General features: G+C 40.9%; 1 protein-coding gene across 1 annotated transcript in view; it reads right to left on the minus strand.

The window, feature by feature from the left end:
- The window catches only part of LOC107194754 (protein grainyhead), a 48081-nt gene that overhangs the window by 2803 nt on the left and 25030 nt on the right, over window positions 1–20248 (minus strand). Inside the window, exons 3-10 of the mRNA XM_015584443.1 lie at window positions 19863–20246; window positions 11850–12109; window positions 9392–9560; window positions 4242–4353; window positions 3311–3405; window positions 2969–3139; window positions 2211–2396; window positions 691–1143 (exon numbers count right to left, since the gene is read on the minus strand). Coding sequence (XP_015439929.1) covers window positions 691–1143; window positions 2211–2396; window positions 2969–3139; window positions 3311–3405; window positions 4242–4353; window positions 9392–9560; window positions 11850–12109; window positions 19863–20246 — 1830 coding nt within the window. The remainder of the gene's footprint in view (window positions 1–690; window positions 1144–2210; window positions 2397–2968; window positions 3140–3310; window positions 3406–4241; window positions 4354–9391; window positions 9561–11849; window positions 12110–19862; window positions 20247–20248) is intronic.

Genomic DNA, 20248 nt, shown 5'->3' on the forward strand with positions numbered 1-20248 from the left:
GCATGCGCGTTAAACCAGTAATTAAAACAGCGTTTAATGGAACGGTGCAACAAGTATAATTGATTAATGGGTGTGGTGTTGTTCTCCCCTCGCATGCATGGCTAATAAAACTTAAATGGCCGTGTCTCCACTTGCGTTGGTTGCTCGTGTTACTCTCTCGTGCATCACTCCATTAGTCATAAAACAATCACGTCGTAACGAAACATACGCTACGAAGACGCGTAGCTAAAAATAGGCTTTTCGTCCTCTGCAGGCGAAACGTCCTCAAAAATTCAATATGACATCTAATCTTTGTCGCTACATATTCATCAAACTCCTTACTAGACTGCGGATCTTTATGCAAATATCAGTTTTCAAGGATTTATTTACGAAAACTAAAAACAAACTTAAATTTCCTTACTGCATCAAAGGTTCTATCTTCTCCCTCAGAAAAGGAAAACCGTACTAAAATTAATTAAACTTCTTACTATACTGAATTTCAGACAATCGGGTATATTATAAATGCATAAAATCCGCAGTCTATTTATTACACACAGAACTTAATCAAGTTCAATCAAGAGCACAAGGATGGAATGTTTCCACTTGCTTTAAGTGATCCTCATTCGTTCGCTAATCCGATCACAGCAAGTCTACCGTCCGTTACTCGACACCGTGTGTGTTTCTAGGTTAAAAAAATTCTTGTCGTCTTACAGCGTTCAAAAGTCCCTGGACGGTCGGCGGTGTGACGTGCAGCGGCGTGTACACGTCCTCGGACTCCTGGCGAACGTAGAGCATCACACGTTCCTCGGCGTCAGCTGGTCGAAGATGGGGCGGCTGTTGCTGCAGATGCAAACGGTTTCCGACCCCGGTGACCACGGTGCCCGTTAGACCTGCCTGTTGCACGCCCTGCAGCACCGAGCCCTGGAGCTCCTGCACCTGCATCAGCAACGAGTCCTTCTTGTCGTGCAGGCTAGTCAGATTGTCGGGCGGGAAGTGGTTGTGGAACTTGAGGGCCGGCAGGCTCGGTCTGCCGCAGGCAGGATAAGGGCTGCTGCCACCGGCCTTCAATCCTCCGCCCTCCCCGTTACTCAGTGACGACGTGTCTGTATCGCCACCACCCCCGCCTCCACCTCCGTAGAAGCCTGACAACTCCATCGTTGAGAACTGTCGTGGAACAAGAAACAGAAGATATTGCCTACCGATCTTTGCATTTACCGTTGGCGTCGTTTTTAACGAGGTTTAGCACAGTGATAGAGATTGGAATTCTGAAGCCAATGATACTCATTTCACTCACATATGACCATTAGTTTATGAAGTATTTAATGTTCAGTGCTAAAGAGCCTTTGAACACTCATCGAGGATTTACTGTATTCAGTAAATAATATTACAGTGTGTTTAAGTATTTCACTACTTCCCTATTTCTATAGTATTAAACTTCGTGAACTTTAAGCTCAGTTTTCTTAGGGTAGAAACTAGTGGAGATAGTTAAGAACTACAGCGACGAATTGTTGTAGCGAGCGTTGCTGCTGCTCGTTCACGGGATTTGATATGGTGGTTATATGACGATGTAAGAGTCGCGATTAGTGGAGAGTTTTGGCGGTGTTGAGAGCAGAGGATTGTGGTGGATATTACCATTTCTCGTTTCAGATAGTTCTAGTTAGTTTGTCGAGAAAGTGAGTTTATCCACACGGTCTTTTGGTCAGCCCCCTCGTTTGGAGGACTAAAGGTTCCCATAAACCCTACGATTTGTCGTACAGCAAGTTGTACAGGCAGTTGGACACACAGTTAGGACGACAAATCGTATCGTCTATGGGGCGGTTAACACACCTCATGGGTCTTTGGACGTGTCTCTTTGTTCGTAGATTACTGTGTTTGTGAGTGTCCGCCGTGAATATGATATTCTTTTAAAAATTAAATTTTGCAGTGAATATCTTCACGTGTTCTTCGTCCTACGTAGCTCAAATTGGAAATAAGAAATTGTAATAGAGTACAGGATAGGTTGGTGAGAAGAAAATGGCCGAAAGTAATGTTTCGTTTATGACTCTTAACGTACGTATTCTGTTTCTTCAATATGAACAGTTTCACGAATTGGACTTAGAAGCTGACTGTATCTGAATTTTTACTGAATTACTGCTTCAAGCATTTGGGTGCTAATCGATCATTCATTTCCCAGTAATCTAGTGATTTTCTGCACACGGTTCTCCATCGAATTGCTTGATTTCGATATGTACCTTGTCGATGGTGTGTTCAGCCGGTGGCGAGAACAGAACTGGTGGCTTGTGAAGATCCACCATCGAGTAGAATTCGCTGCGTTCCGTGACGGAGTGATAGAGCTCGTCCAGCTTTTTCCTACCAGTCGCCGTCATCTTTCTCTTCGCCGCTCTCCTCTCCTCGTCTCGAGTCTTCCTTTCAGCTCCCTATTGAACAACAATGGAATTATACTTTCTGCTATATCGAATAATGGCTACAGATAGTCTCCCATTTAACCCTTTAACGTCCAGACTCTTAAATAGTTATTGCAATATTATGAGACTGATATATATGTTGTATCCACTTATTTTGAAGTCAAAAATATCAATATTAAACAGACTTATTTTTTTCATTTTTTATTTATTTTTGGAGGGAATATTTGAAACTACAGATGCTTGCAGACAAAAGTTAGATATTAACCGGCAACATAATTGCACGCATTTTTAAAACGAGTGTTGCACCGGTGCAACACTTGGCGTTAAAGGGTTAAGTAACTGAACTATCGCAATATGAAAGTTAAATTATCCAACAGTGATTAAAACAAAGTATAAACAATGCATTGAAATTAATACCGACAAGTTTCCAGGAACCAAGATGGCGGCCATATTGGAACCGAAAATTAACCAATACCTCTTTCTACGTTCCGTTTATGACTTTCTAACTTTCGTATACATGGTTATTAAACATTTTGTTTTCTTGTCTCCGTCAATAGACTGTACATATGTGGCATAATAGATACCTTATCGCAAAACACTTTGATCTGACAATAGCCACGATGTGACGGGGGTGTGTACGAATGAGCGTGCGGCGGCGGTTCCTCGTAAGTGTCCACCTGGATGTGCAGTGGAAGCCCTTTCACTCCCTTCTGACTCGAGAAATCGGTGCTGAGACACTGAACCGCGACGTTGATCTGTAACGTGGAGATACGCGGAACACCGCGATGAGCTCATGAAAATATTTTTACGCGTCGTTTAATAAGCATCTTATAAATAAGCTAGTCGACCATTAAAGCCTCTTTCTATATAGACAGATCGTTCTATGCAAATGGAATCTCTGTAATGAAACGATGAAGGACTCATACCTTCGCCGAGGATTCGAGTGGGTTCCAATAAACGGCAATCGCATTGTGCGCGACTTCCTCTATGCAGCCCACCAGTCCCACGCTGTTCTTCGTGTCTGTAACGGTGTAAGATTGTATTGTTAAAGTTGCAAATCACCCCGACGGAGAAACGCGAAAGGGAGCGTATCGTTCTTTCGTTTTTTTTTTCTCTGTTCTTACAGCGTGATCGATGTTGCATTTCGTGTGATCTTACCGAACGTGTAGCCAAGATCCGTGCTGCTTGCGCAGAAAATACGGGGTATTATGAAGACGTTTAACCCTCTTGGTACCCACCAGCCGAAATATCGGACCTTTGCCAGAAATACCTTGAGCCGATATTTCGGCTGTTCGTATGTAATACAAATTATAAATTATGTTACAGAAAGTGACGAAAGTATTAGGTGTACAAATTAATTCCTGGGTTGCTTTTTAAAGATTTCTAGTATATTTACAAAAAATCAAACTACAGTCTAGTCTTGAAAATATTCCCCCTCAGTCCTTTGACAAATCCCCTATCGAAACTATTATGGCAGTTTTTGAGTCACTAATTAACTGTGGGGACGACGAATTAATTTTTACACTTAATATAATACTTCCCAAATTTTTTATCTAATACAAAATATAGTTCACTATAAAACACAAAAGTAAGTGTAAAGTTATCTTTAATTTAAGAAAAAATGTGTTCAAAAATATCTTCAAGAATGTATGTATTCCAAGGTATTTCCAGATGGTCCACAGAAGAATTGTAAAGTACTAAAAGGGTTGAAGTGTATAACAGAGACGTGATAGCTCGAAGCGGATGAACTGATTAGAATGTAACTCGAGAGTATCGAGGGGATTGGGGGTAAGCATTATTTAGGACTCCTCCTCGATATGAGGGTAAGCTTCGGTGATTTCGCAGCGCTTTACTCACCGGCATCGAGAATACGTTGCTTGACAGAATGTTGCCTTCCGTGCCAGAACTGCCACGCCTTAATCTCGTCTTCGGGGCTCTTCTCTTCTCGGAACATCAGCATTACCACGCTCTATGGGACAAAACACGGGGATGGACAGAGCGTAAGTACTTTATCAAGCTTAATACCGCAGGTGCGGGTAAATCGTCTCTACCCGTATACTTAGCCTCTCTACCTTGGTTTTACGTAATTTTGTAAAACGCAGCCTCATATAAGGCGGCGTTTCAGTCGCATCTGCGATATCGATTCCGTTTAAAGGGGATTCACGTGTAACATGGTAGCTGCGTTACCATTAACTACCGCGTACGTGTTCAATATGGAAGCATTTATTCGATATGGTGTCGAAAGGATGTACAGTTTCATTATAAAAGTTTTTACAAAATCTCATAAAACCAAGGTCAGCTAGATCACTTTACCGTTGTAAATAAATCTATATTAATTAATTGGTAACTTTTGAACGATTTCGACAAGAAATATCGAGGGCAAACAATGCCATTGCGGTTTTCATTTAAAAAAAGATGGCGGTTTCAGACACGAATATATATGCCAGGTATTTTCCTGAAAGCTCCAATGGAAAATTCGATTTCGCTCCTATTTTCCAGAGGAAGCACAGATCTTGAATCGAAAGTTTTCAGATTGTCGTCGCGACATCATGCTTTGATCCCGAGTGTGTGCATCGTAAATTACACGGTGTGACGTGCAATTATGCAACGCAAATTACAGAGATTCCGGCATCGACAGGCATTGATGAACGGTTGTAGATCCGAGGCGCTCGGGGAATGTTTCGAATTTTACCGCTCTGGACTAGCGATATGCGATACAGTATCGATATATCGAATATCGATCTGACTTTAACGGTACAGACTGTAACTAATCGATACTTTGTATATTAATACTTTTCAATTTAAATATTGATATTCTGACTATTGAAACTTTTCAATTGAGGTATCGATATCTTGTATCGATATTTAATATGAACATATATTCCAGTATCGATACTTAACCCATAAATATCAAAATTTGATATATAATCGTTGCATCTGCCGCAAGGTAATAGGTCGTAAAGAAAACGGACTAATCGCGGGCTTCCCCATAAACTTTGCGATTAGTCGATTTCTTTTCCACACACTGTTACCTGTTCAAATTTAATTGCATGTATCGATACACCGATAATATCGATATTTTGTTGCCGATATCCTTTGAATCTATACTTTGTGCATCAATATGTATCGACACAATTCAAATGTATCGCCATCACTACATAGGACCTCTCCTCCTTCTGTTATCGTTAATCGTAAATTATCCCTATCGTTTCGTCAGGTCGATGATACACACGAGGTTTGACGGTTGGACACAATGCCTCGGTCGGTAACGGAACACCGTTGTGGAATTCGCTGACGCACCGAGAGGGGGCCGGGGGGGACGTGAAATTCGCGTGAGTGTGTGGCATCGCTACGCGCGCGACACAGGCACGGTCGATCGGTCCCCGCGTATAAATCACGCGGCACCGTATAATCCGGTAGCATAAATCGTGGCATTCGACACCGCTAATTCCCAATAAACGATCCCAAGTCATCGTCGCCGTTCCAACGGATAAGGCCGTCTTTTCGACGATTTTTCGCGCGATCGGAGTGCGGTGCGACGTGATTCATTGGCGAAAATGTCGTTCGATCGTGGGGTACAATTATGCTGATTAATCGAGAGGGACAGACGAGTCTTACGTTTTTTTTTTTGCTTTAACCTCCGTTACGAACCACCAGATCGGTTTTTTCGATCGAAACTGGCTGCCCGTCGTTCGGAGCACAGCTTCCCGCTCTATAATTACGGGATATAAGGTTACGATGTGCAGCGCCACGCGGCGGGGGAACGAAGAAAATGGATTGGCGGGTCTCCTAGGATTCGCTTGATAACAGAAAGTGCTTGAGAGCTTCTGGCGGAAGGTGATTCAGTGGAAGAATGCCATTCTGCCGTTATATATTCTTCCGAAAGTGCTCTATAATCGACGATAACCACGCGACTTGTCGTGTAATCGTTACTAGCGGGTCGATGAAAGTTTTCTGATCGCAATCGCAGATATGGGGGCGGTTACAGTTGGAAGACTGAAGGTCTGGTAAATTCTGTCAAATGGGAGATTCATAACCTTGAAGATACACTGTTCCCTTCATACGTGTTACCTACGTGGAACTATGGAGTCTCATAAGAAGAGGGTAAATAGCTTCCATGTATGCTCCTATAGTCTTGTTCAGAGCTACACTTTCTGACGTGACTAATCGAAAAAGCATTTTGAACATTTATTGGTGTAACATATCGCACCGTTATAAGACAACTGTCACGAGTCGAGAACGTGTGAATTTTCAGTAGAGCGAAAAGAAACTGATGCATTACGTGCTTTTAATGTACAGGTAATTCTCGAATTATTTAGATCCACTTCGATTACGATTCCCAAACTCATAAATTGTTCCAATTTTTAGCTCATTGTGTCTGAAACGGTTTCTGATGTCGGAACGGTCTTGCAACCGAGAGCAACAGTGCAGCAGTCCCAGTGTGGCCGAACGTCGTCGTCTGGATAGAGACCTCTATCGCGTGCACGGTACAGTTTCTTATTGTCCCGTCGTTTAAAGCCCGCGACGATCAGATAAAACGGTAACCTTCGCGGCCGACCAGTTACACGTGTCCCCGGGGCCGTTTTCGCGGGTTAACATTCATATAGGGTTCCGTGCGCGGCCGTACGTACAGATTGCCGACAAATAATTTAGAATCAGGCGACCGTTCGAAACGCCGCCGCGCCGGTAGGCGATGAAAAATCGCGTTGCCCCGGTGCCACGATAACGATAGGCCTCGCGTGAGCGTGACATCGGTCGCGACAAGAAGCACACGCTCCACTGGGCAGACAGGCGCCGATTTTTCGTGATTCGGGTGAATGAACGAAGAATTGCATGCACCCGGCTAATGTGGGCTCCGTTTCGCCGTGCGTAGAGGAGTTAATGGAGAGATTGGCAGAAGAATCTCAGGTGCTCTTTGGGGAGGAATTAGCGGTGGATCAAGGATGTATTAGAAATTTCAGGTATGGAAACTGACTTTTTCACAAGGAATCAACCTCCTGCAACGTACTACCATTATTGGCACACTTTTCTTTCTATTCCATTTAAGTATATCTGTAGATATCACCAAACTAAGGGAATGTTCCTAAAACCCTAGTCTAGAGACCTTGGACTCTACTCTTTACAGGAAATCAGGGTCTGTTAGACTACGTGGTTAACGAGTTTAACCCTGTTACACCTAGACCCTTAAATCGTTATTTCAAAATTATGAGTCTGATACATATATACATATATATTTATCTTATTATTTTGAAGTCGAAATTATCGACATTAAACCAACCCATTTTAAACATTCTTAAGACCCCTGGAAATGATTTTCCAGATGTGACTTATACGTCAAAATAAAACTTGAATGATGGACGTTAAAGGGTTAACAGGTGCCAAAAGCGAAATTTAATCATTACAACATCAGATCTAGTCAATCTCAAGTTAAGATTGGCCCGTATTATCGTTACCAAGAGGAATCGCTGGCGGACGTCATAAGAAACTGCTGGCCATTGGCGATAAACAATAACAAAACGTTGAGGTAATATCGTCACGGGAAATTGCGGGGGTACTCCTCTTAAATCGCATTAGGCTGGGGTCTGGATCCCGGCGCATAGCATTTACGCTCGTTTGCCAACTCCTACGAGCGATAGAATTCGCGCAGCCCGAAAGAAGAAGTCGGACGAGGTCGTTTGTTCTCGCAGCTCTAATTGGCAGCATGGCGCACCGTTAGCAATTTCCATCCTGATAAAGCTGCCGATTCTTTCTTTTTCGTTCTCTGTCTCGCTCTCTCCCTTCCGTACTCAGCCGGAGGAGTTACGACTTCCTCGTTAATTGCTAATCGAGCGTCGAGCCGCGTGGCGATTCGAACGGTCCACAGGGACCGAGGTAGGGGGGGAAAGGGGCAGCACTGGCTATCTTGCAACCCCCTACTCGTCTACTTTATTCTATCTCTCCTGGTGTGGTTACCTCCCAACCGTGTTTCGCTTTGCCCTCTTCAGTTTCTGCTTGGTTCATAATTCATCTGAACTCCAGCATTAGAGTGTATTAGGTCCACTTTTTTTTAAAAAAAATGAAATGTCATTTAAAATGTTGTTTCCCTCATAAAATTGTTCACATTTTTGTTCTAAGTCGTTAAAATGTTGTATCTTTCCCTTATCAAATTTTTCACTTTTTCCTTCTAAGTCGTTAAAAATTATTTCGTTTTAAGTCGTTTAGTTTTTAATATTATAGTGTGATTTTCTAGGAATGTCGGAAAAATATTACATTAAGTTAAGTGTCATCGTAAGCTTTTTTTATCTCTCTATTTTTATTGTTACCAGTTGACACTTTTTACTGTTCGCGTTTAATACAGACATTAGTGACCGTTTTTTTCTTCGTCCGCGTAAAAACACTGAATAAATGTTTTCAATTAGTCACACAGCCACTTCCTGCCGACAATCCGAAGATTCCTCCGATGTTTTTCCACGACCGGTCAACAATCATTGTTCATCGCGACTTAATTCTGTTTTTCAAGTGGTCGTTCATAACTCTAAATAATCAACACTTTAAGTGTTTTATTGCATTATGAAAACGAGAACTTGTATGCTTAATCATTTTAAAGCTATGACGAGTATACTCGACAAAAACAGAGCAACTGCATTTCCTGTAAAATTGAAATAAATTCTAATAAAATGACAATATTTCTCTTTCAACTTGAGCGCCATCTATTGTCAGAAAAAAAGTCACTGCCTTATCAAACAGGCCTCGCACATATACTGCTTAATATTTCTTGTTTTCAAATGTTTTTTTATCTTTGCATCTGTTTTTGGTCCTACAATATTCTGAAATGTCTTAAAATTACGAATATATTTTTGGTTTACTCAAATTTTATTTCAAACAGCAAATGCAAATTTTGTTGTCCAATGACAAGTATACTCGTCAGTAAATAAAAAATGCTATCTTTTCATAACGAGTGTACTCGACATAAACATCGAAAGGGTTAAGGAACCGAATTTATTACGATATCTTCACGTCGTTCTCACCTTAACGGTCTGTCCCGTCTTCAGGGTCGGCTTGTCCGGATCCGGTACGTAGTCGAGCGTGATCCCGTAGAATTGTCCCTTGTTGATGTACGTGATTCTGTCGTCCTCGCGGCGTTGCGACGTGCTAATTGGCGACTCCAGGTGATACTTGAACCCATAGGCGGAGAATCTGCGGGCAGAAAGAGCGCGCGCGCGCACATCAGAAAAAAACCTCAGTTACGATTTTTCCTCACAGCCGTTTAATTGGACCGCACTGACAACCGCGTCACGCCAGTTTCTGATTTATCGGTTCGACAAACGACAAATGAAAAAAAAAAAAGAAAAACAAGCGCGTGGTCCGATAAGCGGCTATCGACGGGCGAATCGAGAGTGTGATAAGCCTATAATCTTCATATATTACGCGAACATCGCCAATAACAGACACAAACGACGATCCGTTTGTTCTCCCCGATAAACAGAACGCGATGATTTTCTATTATTCAACGTGGAAAAACTTGTAATTGAAACGGATCGTTTTGACCTTATTAACTCGGCGCTGACTCGAAACTATTGTGCACGTGGAAGAGTGACTATTGTTCGGCGATATATGGTCGATTTTTTTAAAATTTCGATATTGTTTACAAAATTTTTACGATGGAAATTTGACGAGTTTATATGAACTGTTTTATTCGGATCGGTTGGAGTATCTCTGAAACCCTTTAAAAGAGTACAACAGAGAAATATAGTAAATCCTTGATGAGTGTTCGAAGGCTCCTCGGCACTGTCAAGGGAAGGACTCCAATTGTACCACTTCGAGTTTATCGATCTTTTGTAGGACGATAGAATACATATTTCTAATAATATGTGTGAAATATTAGCTATAGTTATTTCTTAGTTTTGAAGGTATAACTGAAGTTACATACTTAATTATACTATGAATTTTATTTTTTTGGCTTTCAGATTTATAAGCCATGCAACAAGTCACTTTGCTATCTCGGATTTCACAGTCACCTACATTCATAGTACATATATAACTAGGTATGCAACTTTGCTTAATTATACCTCCAAAGCTATCAAGCAATTCCGGCTAATATTTAAAACATATAATTAGAAATATATATTCTATCATCCAACAAATGTACGATAAAATACAGTTGAAGTACAGTTTGAATCCTTCCCTTGTGAGTGTTCAAACGTCATCCCCACCACTGGGGACATCCCCCGTGGAACCAAGGTGGGGATGACATCTAAAGTATCGAAGAGCCTTCGGACACTCATACATGATTTACTGTATTCCCTGAATTCATCGAATCGCGAGTCTCTTCGAAATAGAAATAAAATTACATTCTCGTTTGCAATTTCTTCCGAATATACCACCATCGTAGGTTCCAAGAAAACTCAAGGAAATTGTACCATCCTCGCACGGTAACGCGTACAATGTTTACAGTAGACGCAGTCAAGTCGATTTCCCGGCAGCCTTTGCGCGACTATCACGTAGCGGCTCTAAATATAGAGCCCACGGAGACGCGAAATAAAAAGCGATTATCCTTATCCGTAGGAAGCGGGAGGCTTTCCCCCCTAGTGCCGCGAGTCAGGCCGTATATCGGCAGAAACCGAGCAAACTTTCCGCGTCGGCTCCGCTCGACCTATTATCTTTATCTACGCGACGACACGCGTCCGTAGACCAGGCGGTTTCGTACTCGTGACGGTGTTCTTTTTTTTGCTGCAATGGTCGCCGATGGAGAACGCAACCGGGGACAGCGCCGATAACCAACGCCTGGCTTGGTTGAACGGCCTGCACCGCTTCTGCTCCTGTGTGTTCGCCACAATCGCCTACCTGGGTAACTAGGGAACTTCGGTACGACGAAAATTCAGACTTTTTTTTAAACTTCGCAGGATTATTAAGGAGGCTTGATAGTACCTTCGGAAAATATTTCGTATTGGCTGATATTCGAATCTTTAGGGTGAAGCCACCCTTTGAATGTTCATGTATCTTTCCTATTTTCCTGTATTTCTTGAAAATTATAGTAAGTGTCAAAAACCTATTATAATGAAAATTTAGTGGATTTTTAAACCCCATAAAATTGTTAAAATTTGTTTTTTAAATAAATAAATAATTAAATAAACAAATTTTTAACAATTTTATTGCATACTTTATAGCCTAAGAAGCTATTAAAGTTTCATTGTAACAATGTTTTGGCATCTACTATAATTTTCAAGATATACAGGAAAATAGGAAAAGACATTAACCTTTCAAAACTGAACATCAGCAGAATCGAAAAATTGCTCGATGCTTCTATCGAGGTCCCCTACAAATCTTCTAAAAGAAGTATCGAAATTCATCTTCCTGAACTAATTTAGCCACTGTAGGGGTTATCACTATTTCGTAAGATAAAAATGTCCTTCGTTGAATAGGGTATTTAGAGGGTAGGTAGCTATCCCCTGACTATAGGATCTTTAGCCTCTAATTGTTACTCACATTTTTGGTATCTGGATTTTGTCCGCATCGTTCTGCCTGCCGAAATCGTGCCAAGGTCGCGACCTCGGTGGATTCGGGTTAGGGCTCGCGTTCGCCGCGGCCGAGGACACCAATGTTCCGCGTTGCACCTGCGCCTGTGCGTGGCTCTGTTGCAACTGCAGCTGAAGCGGCTGATGGTGTATCACCGCGCCGCTCTCGAGGACCACCGCGGCTCCCGCTGCCGTTCCTCCGGGACACAATTCCGTGTAGTCGAAAGAGGACTATATAAAATGAAAATTAAATACTTTAATAATTATCGTATACATTGTACTGTTAAATATGTACAGGGTGGTCCAAAAGTCACTAGACTATAAATATACTTCTTGGAAATTATTTTTAATTAGTTTTGTAGATTACGTCCTTCAAATGACCATTTTGTTCTTCACAGTGCTCTTTCTAAAAAGTTATTATTTTTTAAAATGGTCCAGTGACTCTTGGGCCACTCTGTATAAGCAGTTTCAGTGGTACTATTTAGGATGTTTGACAGAGTAACCTGATTTAATGCTAGAATCACTGAAGATGAACGTGTTTCTATTTTTATCATTTTGGTAAAAGCTTGTTGAACATATTCGAATTGATAAATCAACGAACTTTATAACTTATATATAATCTGTGGTTTGGCGCAGGAAATGCCTCATTTTTGGAGAAACGAATTAAACCCTGTATTGGTTTGCAAACAATTGTACATAAATTCTGTATATAAGAAACGACAATTTCAAATTCTATCTAGAAAAGAACTTCGAAACAGAAGAATTTTTTGTGTCAGAAATTATTCGTTCACAAATTTTTTAACATATCTTTAAGAGCTATAAAACTTGTGAAGAATATCTGAAAATAAACTGTTATGACTAGACAGCGAATTTTATGCATTTATATCTTACAAGGCTCTGGGAAATACGATAAAAGACGAAAATGTCACACAGATACAATCAATTTTCTATGTTATTTTGAATCCAACAAGACACTCAAGGCAAGATAGAACTGACGAATTACTTTATGCCATTTTGCATAAAAATCCACAATCTAGTTATGATTTTTAATAATTTTTGTAAGAGTTTACAAATCTTGACTTCTAAAAATAATTGCTGCTTGGTGGATCCAACGTACCAAAAGACAGCTGCAAATACGACGAACCTAAAGTTTCCGTTTAATTAACCAATACGCCTCGATCTTTCAATTACAATATGGAATACAACCAGAAGCCTGTAACGATCACGGTTTCACTACCCAATGGAACCAGCCTCGTTTTACAATCAGCAGAATAGATCCTCCCATCATTGCGTTGCGACCAGGAGATTCAGTGGACAGCAATGATTGCCTCTAACTTTCGAATGCAGGAAGGAAACAGAGAAAAAAACAAAAGAAAACAAAGCATCATGCGTTCGATCCACCTTCAAGTAGCCAGCGGCCTAACCTCCCCTGCGGGGGCCCAAGGCTGGTTCCGCGAAACAAACGAGGAAGAGGTAGAGAGAGTGTCCAAGGTAGAGAGTAGGGCCTTGCGGTCTCGTAAAATTGGCCACCGCGACCAGCTCTGGCACGCGTGCTTCCAGGCGGTGGTTTGTTAATAAGCGGTCTTTCTTGGCGAACGGTTTATTCCCTCGTACGTCTTCATACGAGGGCTGTCTCTCTCTTGCAAGAGGTTCTATGCGTCTCGAATGTAACGCGGTTACCGTAGCTCGTTACCAGCCCTGACGAACGGCATCGCGGAAGCCATCCATCTGGCCGAGTCGATACACAGGGTGAGTCAATAAGAACTATTGTCTACAATAACTCGTTACTTATTCGTCATACCAGAAAACGTTTTAATGAATTGTGTAGCATTTTAAGGGACGCATCGAATGTATATTTGAATTTATTATATCTTATTTTTTTTCCGACATCGAGGTGACCTTGAGTTTTTTCAAGGACAGGGCATCTTTTTTTTTTTAATATCATTATGCTATAGGACGCTGAAGTTCTCCTAACATCGACAACAATGTGGTATTAAAAAAAGATGCATCGACCTTGAAAAAACTGAAGGTCACCTTGATATTTCGACAGAAAAAAAAATATGAGAAAGTTAAATTGTATACTTCCGATGCGTCACTTAAAATGCTACATGATTCATTAAAATGTTTTCTGATACAAGTAATAGGTAACGAGTTATTTTGGATAGTAATTCTTATTCACTCACCCTGTACACTTATAAGGGTGGTCTAATAGGAATTGGCACGTGAATATCTCCGTTGGTTCTGGGAATATGAAAGGACTTTAGAAACAAAAGTTGTTCGGTATAGAGGGCGCTATAATACGACAGTAATAATTTTTTTACAGTTTGAGGAGTTTCGATAATTTCAAGCTCACCGCCACTTTGGACATTTCCTATCAAAAAATTGTTATGAACTCTTCGAAACTCCTCCAGCTACAAAAAAATGGTTACTGCCATATTATAGCCCCCTCTGTACTGAACAATGTTTGTTATCAAAGTTTCTTCAGATCTCCAAAAACAATTTTTATTGGACCACCCTGTATATACTCGCGATCAAGGAACATTCCGTTTTTCCGCGAGAGGATATCATCGACCAACCATCCCCCTCCCCTCAGTGTCTATCGGGCCGGTAATAAATTAATATCGCGTCGATCCAGTAATTAGAAATAATGCTGTCCTCCCCTTCGTCCCTCCTTGGATCGTTGCAATATGTGCTCCAATAGAAGTGAATCGACGACCAGCGATAAACACGAACGCCTTCGTCGAATTAATTGCCCCGCGATCACGGTGACGGCGATACGGGAGCTTTTTCTCGAATCGATTCATCTAATTGCGCCGCGATCGGAATCGATTATTCTCTATTCCCCCTTACCCCTGGTGGATCGACGATGCCCATTATGCATTATTCTGTACTACGGTGACGGTGGATCGAGCAAGAACGCGTGCATCGGTGTTACACGTGTTCTCGCGTGTATCTGCGTTAGTGATAGCGACAGAACCATGAATAGGCGCGAAATCTTCAGCCTTCTGTGAGGTAATGGTTGTGTTCTTAGAGAGATTGAACGGTATACACCTGGGACGGCTAAGAAATGATCGACTTTTGGGAATTTTTTAACCCTTTAACGCGTACTTAAGTCATTATTTGGAAATTATGAGACTGATACACAGTGGTCTCTCGATGAATGCGACACGGACAACGGCGTTATTTTTACCAGGGGGCTGTCCCTTTTTGGAACCAATGAAATCAGTGTAAACAGAAGTTAAGTAGAGGCTTGGTTTCGTGCAACAAACAAACTTCTACACCACCTGTAGATGTGTACAATCTATGAATAAGTTCTACCCTTTAAACAAAAATTAACCCTTTAATTTCTCACTGGCGACTATACATTTTCCCTTTGTGATGTAATTTCATTGACTTCGCTGAATTTCATTGACATATCAATTAATAATACTTAATCCTATCTGATCTCTATTCGCGGGTCCTTCAAACCATCCGTCTTTTACCCAGATAGCACATGACGTCTTGAAGACGTCCATTTTACGGCTATTTCAGGTCTAAGCCGTCTTCAAGGCGTCAATAGACGTCATCTGTTATGTAGGTAGCTAGTTAATAATATTATCATTAAAATTTCGACTGTAATAGTTACAAAGTCTCTCAAGTATTCATTCATTTAGTGCATTCACCCTACGTTGCAGTCGCGTATGTATGCGTGGCAGCAAAAATCCGTCGAAGATTTGATCCATAATTACGAGTCTCCTAGTGTGTCTATGTCTAATAGCAACGCACTTCTATCGTTCTTGTATGTGTTAGGCCGCTTCGAGCATTGCGGAAGTCGTCGATCGCCGCCGCGGCCGGTTTATCCGAAATTGCTTCGTCGAGCGAAACGAGCTTCAGGGGGTAGTAGAGAGAAACGAGGAAAAAGGCGAACGTATGAACGAAACAAAAAGAACGGAACGAAAACGAATTTCACCGCACGTATACAGGGTGTCTCAGCTACCTTGATCACCTCGAATAATAATTTAACGGTACACTTTATGAAAATTTTGAACCGTGCAACTTAAATACCATCAAGGAACACATCTCATAAGATACGTGCTTTTTTTGTGGGTGGAGGCATTTCAGAGATTTCAAGGTCACCTTGATTTTTTTTAACGGAATGACCTATTTCTTGTACCATAGATCGATAGAGCATCAAATTCTCAGTAAAAATGTGTTGACCTTCATACGTCCTCAACCTAATACTTAACGAGATATTTACAAAATAATCACTGTATTGAAGTCGAGGGGCATCAGTTCGAGCACCTATACCTTCCATATGTATAGTAAGTACGTATTAAAAATTATTTTCTAAATATCTCGTTAACCATTAGGTTTAGGACGTACGAAGATCAACACATTTTTACTCAAAATTTGATACTCTATCGACCTACGACACCAAAAATAGGTCATTCCGTTAAAAAAATCTAGGTCACCTTGAAATCTCTGAAGTGCCTCCACCCACAAAAAAAGCACGTACCTCATGCCATTTAACTTAAGTTAATTTTATTTTAAGTTAAGTTATTATTCGTGGTAATAAAGTTTACCGAGACACCCTGTATATATCTTACGGGAGCTGAGAATATGAATATTTTAATTACCTCGTGGACGACGTATCGGTTTTCAAGCTGGCTTGCGCGCACGCGATACGCTGGACGAACGCTCTGGCTTTTATTTTCTATACGCGGCGTACGGCGTGCAAGCAGAGCAGAACGGAACGCGTGCTTTCTAATTCGTAATGTCAACCGCAATGCTAATGACTTACTCGCGCGGATAAACCGCCCTGCCCCCGTCGCACGATTAATGTTTCCGGAAGCGACCGATTACCAGCGACAACCGAATCGCGCGTGGGAGTGATGAATCGGTTATGGGAATACGCGTGTGGAAGCCCTTCCCCTCCCCCTACCTTCTTCAGACGACGACGACGTAGCGAAAATTACACGACGAAACTGCCGCTGGCGTTGCTTTTTACTTTAAGGAGGCAGATCTGTACAATTAGAAATTTCCAAATTTTCGATTTCTCGATTTTTACGTAGGTGTTCTTAAAGTATGGGATATCTTTGGAATGTTTCTAGAATGTTTCAAGTTGATTTGATGAAAATTAAAGGCAACGTACACTAATGGTCAAACTTTAACCCTTTAACGCCCAGACACTTAAGGGAGGACACACAGAGGGGATCTTACAGGGTAACGTTTTGAAAAAATCGTCTTCAAAAAGACTTTGATGATTTCAAGAAGATTCATTAAGTAATTTTTCTTTAATAAATTCCGAAAGATACTTTTAACTTTCAGGTCGTTATCCTGTTGTCTCCCTTTAAATTGTTATTCGAAATATAATTTTGTAGATATGACGCATACGTTACACTGAGCATTAAAGGGTTAAACACGTTTATCTCAAAACTGTACTTTCGAAATGCGTGTTGAAAGTATGATGGTTGGACCGATTATTTTGAAAATTGGTTATTTTATTGATGCGTTTACCCTAGATTTGTTTTCCATACGAAGTGATCGTTTAAATGTGCAATTTCTTTTTATCCTTAGTGGCCAGGAATGTTTTTGGAGGACATTTATTGGAGACTTTAACGCCAGATAAAGCATCGAAATCATAGAACTCATCGCATTGATCGAAGTCGCCAGGTTTTCGTTGCATTTTTCATAGTTTTGTTCGATCGAGAATTGTAAAACACTTCGTACAGGGCTATTAGTCTCGGGTATGTTAGTGTAGATCGCTTTAAAGGTTAAATACTGCACGTAATTAATTGTATACGTGCACTGGGATCAAAAAGACTGCTAATTGACGCTTCTTGCTGCGCACGTAGCAATAATCAACAGCTGATCTAGATTGATTTACCTCTATTTCCATATTATCGTAACGAGGCCGATCATTGTTACATAAATTGCCACTGAAAATCTGGTTTTAAGATTTTCTGTGTAAGGTTCGCATCTGAATTGACAAACTAAAGCCTAACATTTCAAAAAATTAGCGTTTATAATAAATTGAACCTAGTATAATCTATTAGCCTGCAAATGATTAAAATATACTAAGTTTTAATACTATTTATTTTCCATCAATTTAATATACTACCCAAAATTCCTGAAAAATATTTCGTTATTAGTAAAGAAAACAAACTACAAATTTAAAAAAAAGGAATGACAATATCTGATTTATGCAATTTTTTAAGAATTTTCTTTATCTTGAATCTCATTACTAAAAATTCTTCAAATATACTTCGCAGCTATTAAAGAAAACACACTAAGAATTAAAAAAAAAGGAATGACAATATCTGATTTATGCAATTTTTTAAGAATTTTCTTCATCATGAATCTCATTTCTAAAAATTCTTCAAGTATACTTCGCAACTATTAAAGGAAACATACCAAGAATTTAAAAAAAAAAGGAACGATAATATCCGATTTATGCAAACTTTCAAGAATCTTCTTCGTCAAGAACTAAATCATCTTCCAGAAACAAGACTATTCAGTTGTCCATCCGGTAATTAGTTGGAGCAGTATGCAAAGAAAAATGATTTTCAAGATAACCGTCGCTTATTAAAAGGGCCTCCTTTTGACAGAAACTTTCGTTTCCACCCACAGACTCGTCGTCGAGCGCAGGCGTATCTCTATCCTCGTGTACACCGTGCAGAAAAGAAGTGGCCGCGTATCTCCTACGATTCTCATCGGGTATAAATAAATGTGTCAGTATCCCGGCGAGATATGCGTTGCTGATTATGTAAAACGCTCCGTGTCGTTACCGTAGGCCGTGTTAAGTTCTGTTCCAAGAGAGCGCGCAGAAAATTATTGCACGTGGAAGAAGTTATATACACCAGGCTGAGATCGGGGCCCGGCGATAAACGCTTAATGGTAGGTGTTGTCCGATTAATTTGTTAGAACCCGATCAAAACATCTTTACGGTGTCTGGGCACGAAATCAACGCGATGGAAAGTGATCGTGATGGGGAGGGGGGGGGGGGACCGTCCTCGGCGAAAGTGTACGGAGGCGAATACATCCAGAATGGTTCTGCACGAGTGCCATTTAATAGCGGGGCCGCAAGAAGATGGCCTGTCGATTGGCTACCGTCCAACGATACTGGAATTGAAAACACACCTTTGCATAGGTGTTTACACTGGTCCCTATGGGAAACAAGACCGTCGATTAATATGTTCTCGGTTAGCACTAGAACGATGGACGATAAATGTTATATTTGTTTCCATTGGATTGGTGAATATAGACAAACTTTTAAAAATTAATGAATTAGAAATTTCTTCACGTTCGTATTGTGATAAAAGTTTTAAAATATCTGAGGAAATGCATTGGTATAACTGAACTACGAATTTTATGCGTTTATAGCATCTAGAGCTCTGGCAAATATAATAAAAGGCACAATTTTCATTAGATGTAATGGGTTTACTATTTCATTCTTAGCTCTATGAGATACAGAAGAGAAGAGAGAAATTCCTAGTCTTGTTTTTATGAATTATTTTATAAAATTTTATTTTGCATAAAAATTTGTAGTCTAGTTATATATACTATTTTCATCATCGCTGTAGGAGTTTATTAATCAGTCATTTAAACTGTTTTGGTAGTTCTGGTGTTCAATATCAATGTGAATGTTTATTTGTACGAACACTAAAAAATAGGAATTAATATCATCTTTTACAAAGTGCTTCTATTAATGGTCTTCCGCAAGACTTTCGTAGAATTCTAGTAATTAATGGACTTCGTTGTATGAAAGAAACCTTCATGAATATTTAATAAACTTTTTAAAGCAAATATGTTATCTGCCGGCTGAGCTCCGAATGGTCGGTTTATTTCGTTAATATCTCGTTAACAAAGCCTCAGAGAACTTTCTCGCTAAGTAAAAGGTTCTTTCATATCACTCCAGAAATCATCCTTTTCAAGGACTTACAACTATTTTGGGACACCCTGTACAACGTAGAAAAAACAGAACGAAATCATTCTATTCACTAACCTGATGGAGCGCCGTGGGCGGATGATGATCCTGCCTGGGTGTGACCGCGTCGGCGCCGATGCCGGAGTCGGGGCTGGGAAGATCAACGGTCAGGACTTTGCTGCTGCTAGAGGACGAGCGTATCGCGTGTGTCGTCGCGTAAGAGCTTGGCACAACCTCGTACCTCGTGTACGAAGCGGTCGTGGTTGACAACGAGGACGAACTCGAGGAGGCTAATGGCGGCAACGCGTCCCCAGTGACGTAGACAGCGGTCGCCTCCTGGTGAAGGCCGCTCGGATTACCACCGTTACCACCGCCCGTCGCCGAGGTCGACGTGTACGCCGTGGACTGGAGTCTAGGGCTGCACGACGTGTACGGATCGTACGGGCTTCCGTACTGTTGCACCT

This window comes from Dufourea novaeangliae, unplaced genomic scaffold (assembly GCF_001272555.1).
Source record: "Dufourea novaeangliae isolate 0120121106 unplaced genomic scaffold, ASM127255v1 scaffold8, whole genome shotgun sequence".
Classification (NCBI taxonomy): Eukaryota; Metazoa; Arthropoda; class Insecta; order Hymenoptera; family Halictidae; genus Dufourea; species Dufourea novaeangliae.